Here is a 4822-nt window from a genome sequence, read left to right on the forward strand (position 1 = left end):
GTGTCATGGTACATCAGTCATTGAAGGTTGGCATACAGGTACAGCAGGCGGTTTAGAAAGCAAATGGCATGTTGGCCTTCATAGCGAGAGAATTTGAGTACAGGGGCAGGGAGGTGTTGCTACAGTTGTACAGGGCCTTGGTGAGGCCACACCTGGAGTATTGTGTACAGTTTTGGTCTCCTAACTTGAGGAAGGACATTCTTGCTATTGAGGGAGTGCAGCGAAGGTTCACCAGACTGATTCCCGGGATGGCGGGACTGACCTATCAAGAAAGACTGGATCAACTGGGCTTGTATTCACTGGAGTTCAGAAGAATGAGAGGGGACCTCATAGAAACGTTTAAAATTCTGACGGGTTTAGACAGGTTAGATGCAGGAAGAATGTTCCCAATGTTGGGGAAGTCCAGAACCAGGGGTCACAGTCTAAGGATAAGGGGTAAACCATTTAGGACCGAGATGAGGAGAAACTTCTTCACCCAGAGAGTGGTGAACCTGTGGAATTCTCTACCACAGAAAGTTGTTGAGGCCAATTCACTAAATATATTCAAAAAGGAGTTAGATGAAGTCCTTACTTCTCGGGGGATCAAGGGGTATGGCGAGAAAGCAGGAATGGGGTACTGAAGTTGCATGTTCAGCCATGAACTCATTGAATTGAGGTGCAGGCTAGAAAGGCCGAATGGCCTACTCCTGCACCTATTTTCTATGTTTCTATGTTTCTATGATGCCGTTTCCTGTTCTCACCTTGAACTTGAAAATTTCATTCACCTTGCATCCAATTTCCACCCTTCCTTCACCTTCACATGGTCCATCTCTGACTCTTTCCTTCCCTTCCTCGACTTCTCTGTCTCCATTTCTGGAGATAGACTTTCAACCAGTATACACTATAAGCCCACTGACTCCCACCCCGTATCGTGTAAGGACTCCATTCCATTCTCCCCGTTTCTCCATCTCCGTCGCATCTGCTCGGACAGCACTACCTTTCACACTAGTGCCTCTGACATGTCTTCCTTTTTCCTCAACAGAGGATTCCCCTCCGCCATGGTTAACATGGCCCTCGACCGTGTCCATTCTATTTCCCACATCTCTACTCTCACCCGTTCCCCTCCCTCTCAGAATCACGACAGGTTTCCCCTTGTCCTCACCTTTCACCCCACTAGCCTCCACGTTCAACGGACCATTTCCACCACCTGCGGTTTTGCCTCCTCCCTTTCCACTATCCAGGGCCCCAAACACTCCTTCCAGGTGAAACAGCGATTTACTTGTACTTCTTTCAACTTAGTATATTGTATTCGCTGCTCACGGTGTGGTCTCCTCGACATTGGGGAGACCAAACGCAGATGGTGACCACTTTGCAGAACACCTCTGTTCAGTCCGCAAGTGTGGCCTTGAGCTTCACCTGTCACTTTAATTCTCCACTCCACTACCACTCTGACCCCTCAGTCCTCGGTCTCCTACATTGTTCAAATGAAGCTCAACGCAAGCTCGAGGAACAGCACCTCATCTTTCGTTTAGGCATTTTACAGCCTTCTGGACTCAACATCGAGTTCAATCATTTCAGAACATAACCTCTAGCCATCTTTGGCTCCCTTTTCCTTCCCCCCATCTTATGTTTTTTTCCTTCTTTCTACCCTTTTTTTTCTGTCTATAATGGCAGCTGGTCATTACTCTGCCATTCACACCCTATCCAGATTATCCTTTTTCTAACTTCTGTCATTACCATTTCAATGGCCCATCATCCCTTTTATCTCTCTAATCCCTCCTGCCTCCCAACCTTCCCTTTTGTTCTTTCTTCCCCTCCCCCTTTCAGTGTTTAAGAATCTGATCTTTTCAAACATTCTGACGAAGGGCCATTGACCCGGAACGTTAACTCTGTTTTTCTCTCCACAGATGCTGCCTGACCCGCTGAGATTTCCAGCATTCTGTTTTTTATTTCAGATTCCAGCATCCGCAGCATTTTGCTTTTGTTTTGTGCTCCAAAAAAACTTCATTGGCTGTAAAGTACATTGGGACGTCCGGTGGTCGTGAAAGGCGCTATAGAAATGCAAGTCTTTCTCTTTCCTGGTCAAGCATTGCAATTCAATGAGAGGCCATTCTTTTCAGCCAGGGCATCCCCTAGTGGGGAAAACACAATCTGAACATACCCACGTTGAGCTTGAGACGACTTGGCTGCACAGCTCCCGCTTGGCTGTCGCTGCTGCTTGTTATTTCAGCCCCCTTTCCCGTTACCGCTTTGCAACACATTGCGTACCATTATTTTAAAAAGCCATTTCCCGACGAAATACACTGACTGACTGATTGATTGAATGCAGATTAAAATCGATGTGCGACATACATAAAGCGATCAAGGTTGCAAGTTAAAACATTGCGCTTTGCAAAAATCTAGCCAGCCGCGGTATTGCACTAACTCCAGCCCCGGGGGGAGAGAGGCTTTAAAAAAAGTTGCAGCCGGATCTTAGCCCCCGAAAGGAGCACATCATTAATGAAATCATTTGTTTTGCAAGTACGTCAGCCAAACAACGGAGCAGGATCGCTTTAAATGGCAACTGGTGTCATCGGAGGCTGTGCACACGTGGGTTGGGGCTGTCTGTATAAATTGCTTCTGCACACACACTGACTCAAAGTTGCGTCAACTTGGAGAACGAGTGAGACACAGACAGAGAACAGAACAGGTACTTTGGAGCGGCTGCTGAAGTTATTCAACGGGCAACACGATGGCAGCGGGCAAGCAGGGCGAGGTGGTAGGTATCTGCACCAGTTACCAGGCGGTGATGCCCAACTACGCCGGAATCGCGGAGGAATACCCGCCGTCGCTGCGCCGCCAGCTGCAGAAGACCAAGCTGAAGCAGCGGCGACCCCGGGAGGCCAGGTTCAAGACCCAGCCCGTCACCTTCGACGAGATCCAGGAGGTGGAGGAGGAAGGGGTCTCGGCCCTGGAGGAGGAGAAAGCCAAGAAGTCCTTTCTGCAGTCGCTCGAGTGCCTCCGCCGGAGCGCTCAGAACTGCCGCGTCCAGAAGGCGAGTTTGAACAACTCCACGCTGAGGCACAGCCTGGACTCCAGCGACTCGGATTCGGCCCATTGACCAGCCTTGTGAGCGGCCCAGGCCTCCCCACTCCACACACACAAGTTACTGTGCTTCATAATGAAGTTTTTTTTTAAAGTTGTATTTTGTAAAAAGAAAACATCTATTTTCAAAAGGGAAACTTTTCCGCTTTGACTCATGCGAACCAGGGATAAGTGGTGATATGAGAGATGTTTTGTGCTTGGATTTTTTGCAAGTCGTGGATGAAAGCTCTTCACAGAATCTCTTTTTTTTAAGTCAATGGAACGAAATGTTAAAGCGAACTGATAATTTCTGCCTTTATTGGACATCACTGAAGCTGGGATGTGGATATAAATGCAACTCAATTTAAAAAAAAAAAAACATTTTTTACTCTGCTTTCAGCATAATTAAAATGCGAGCTGTAACTCCCAGTAACTTTCCTTCCTAAACCTTGTCGAACCGGACAGCAGATGCTGGAAGTGTTCCGATAGCTGGGCTCTTGCCAGATTTCACCTCTATTGCTTTAATACTTGCAATCGGTAATTTATATGTTTGTACTTTTGTGATATTTGCAACAAAACATTAAATTGTAATGCCTTGTGATTAATAAAATCAGTGTACATTTAACATTAGTTATTTAAAATATTTTTCTTAAACCCTGCTTGCTTGAGCTTTTAACATCGAAATGTAGCCAGCCGATGGTGGGTATTAACGGTCTTATTCGCAATGCATCACCACCACCGTCTATTCAAACTGGCTTAGCTGGGTTTGGCTTCATGTTGATAATCATGTGAGTATTTGTCTTGCTCCGGAGCCAGCAGTTGGATCATATTGTGCCGGATTAGCGTTTTCCACTTAGCGCCAATAGATAATATTAGAATTGATGCATGCACTTTGTTTCCCCCTCGTGTCTGCACGCACTCTCATGTTTAGACAGCCTCGATTCCCCCCACCCCCCCCTTTAGAACCCCTGTTTCGATTTTACAAATTAAAATTCCCCCCTTCCCTTCTATAACCGGGTTGGTTCGGTGGGAGGAGGCTCGTGTGGAGCATAAACACCAGCCGCAGCCTGGAGCTGTTGGGCCATTCGGCCTGTCAGTGCTGTAATGTCACTGCAACCTTAAGAAGATAAAGCTAGAACGCCGTTACGCGCAGCTCCAGCCTTTCATTTCCTTCTCTCGCCTCTGCCCCATTTGATGGGCTACAATTGTTTCGCCCCCGCTACATTTCCAATTGAAATCCGACCAGTGTTTTTGTCCCCAGTAAGTTGCTGGATTCCTGTTCCATGTCCGGTGCAGCGCACTAGGGGTATTTCCTGCCAATTTTTCTACTCGTACCACATTATCTATGTTTGATTTTTTTTTAAAGTAACAAGCAATCCTAGAACTATTCCTAATTTGGATCGGTTTCCTAGTGTCATGAAGCCTGGTGACGCCGATAACGCGCAGCGCGTTCCTGTGACGACTGCTGGCCTTTATAGACTAACGCGTGTTTAAAATGCCGAGCGGAGCTGAAAGACATGTGTTACTAATTTCCAGAACACGGCACTGCTGCAGGAAACCACCTCGACGTCAATCATTTTTTTATGAAGTAATTTAATTTAAAAAATGTATCTGATTAATACAAATGCAAAGGGTGCATTGTGATGTAACTGAGGTGTGTTTATAAGGAAAGGAGAGGTTTCGCTCATTTAGCATAGCTCCTAGATGATAAGTAACCAGGTACTAAAACACATTATCACGTTGCTCTTTGTGGGATCTTGCTCTGTGGAAATTGGCTGCC

The 4822-nt window shown here is 46.5% G+C and overlaps 1 protein-coding gene across 1 annotated transcript; it reads left to right on the plus strand.

Moving 5' to 3' along the window:
- Window positions 1-2629: 2629 nt before the first annotated feature.
- c14h11orf96 (chromosome 14 C11orf96 homolog) lies at window positions 2630-3667 on the plus strand. Its single transcript, XM_070898628.1, has one exon. It carries the CDS (start codon window positions 2711-2713, stop codon window positions 3077-3079), a length of 369 nt encoding a protein of 122 aa, XP_070754729.1. The 5' UTR covers window positions 2630-2710; the 3' UTR covers window positions 3080-3667.
- Window positions 3668-4822: the final 1155 nt, after the last annotated feature.

Source organism: Pristiophorus japonicus, chromosome 14 (genome assembly GCF_044704955.1).
Source record: "Pristiophorus japonicus isolate sPriJap1 chromosome 14, sPriJap1.hap1, whole genome shotgun sequence".
NCBI classification, from domain to species: Eukaryota; Metazoa; Chordata; class Chondrichthyes; family Pristiophoridae; genus Pristiophorus; species Pristiophorus japonicus.

Coding starts and splice junctions, on each gene's coding strand:
- c14h11orf96 (XM_070898628.1), top strand. CDS start 2,711: ATGGCAGCGGGCAAGCAGGGCGAGGTGGTAGGTATCTGCACCAGTTAC.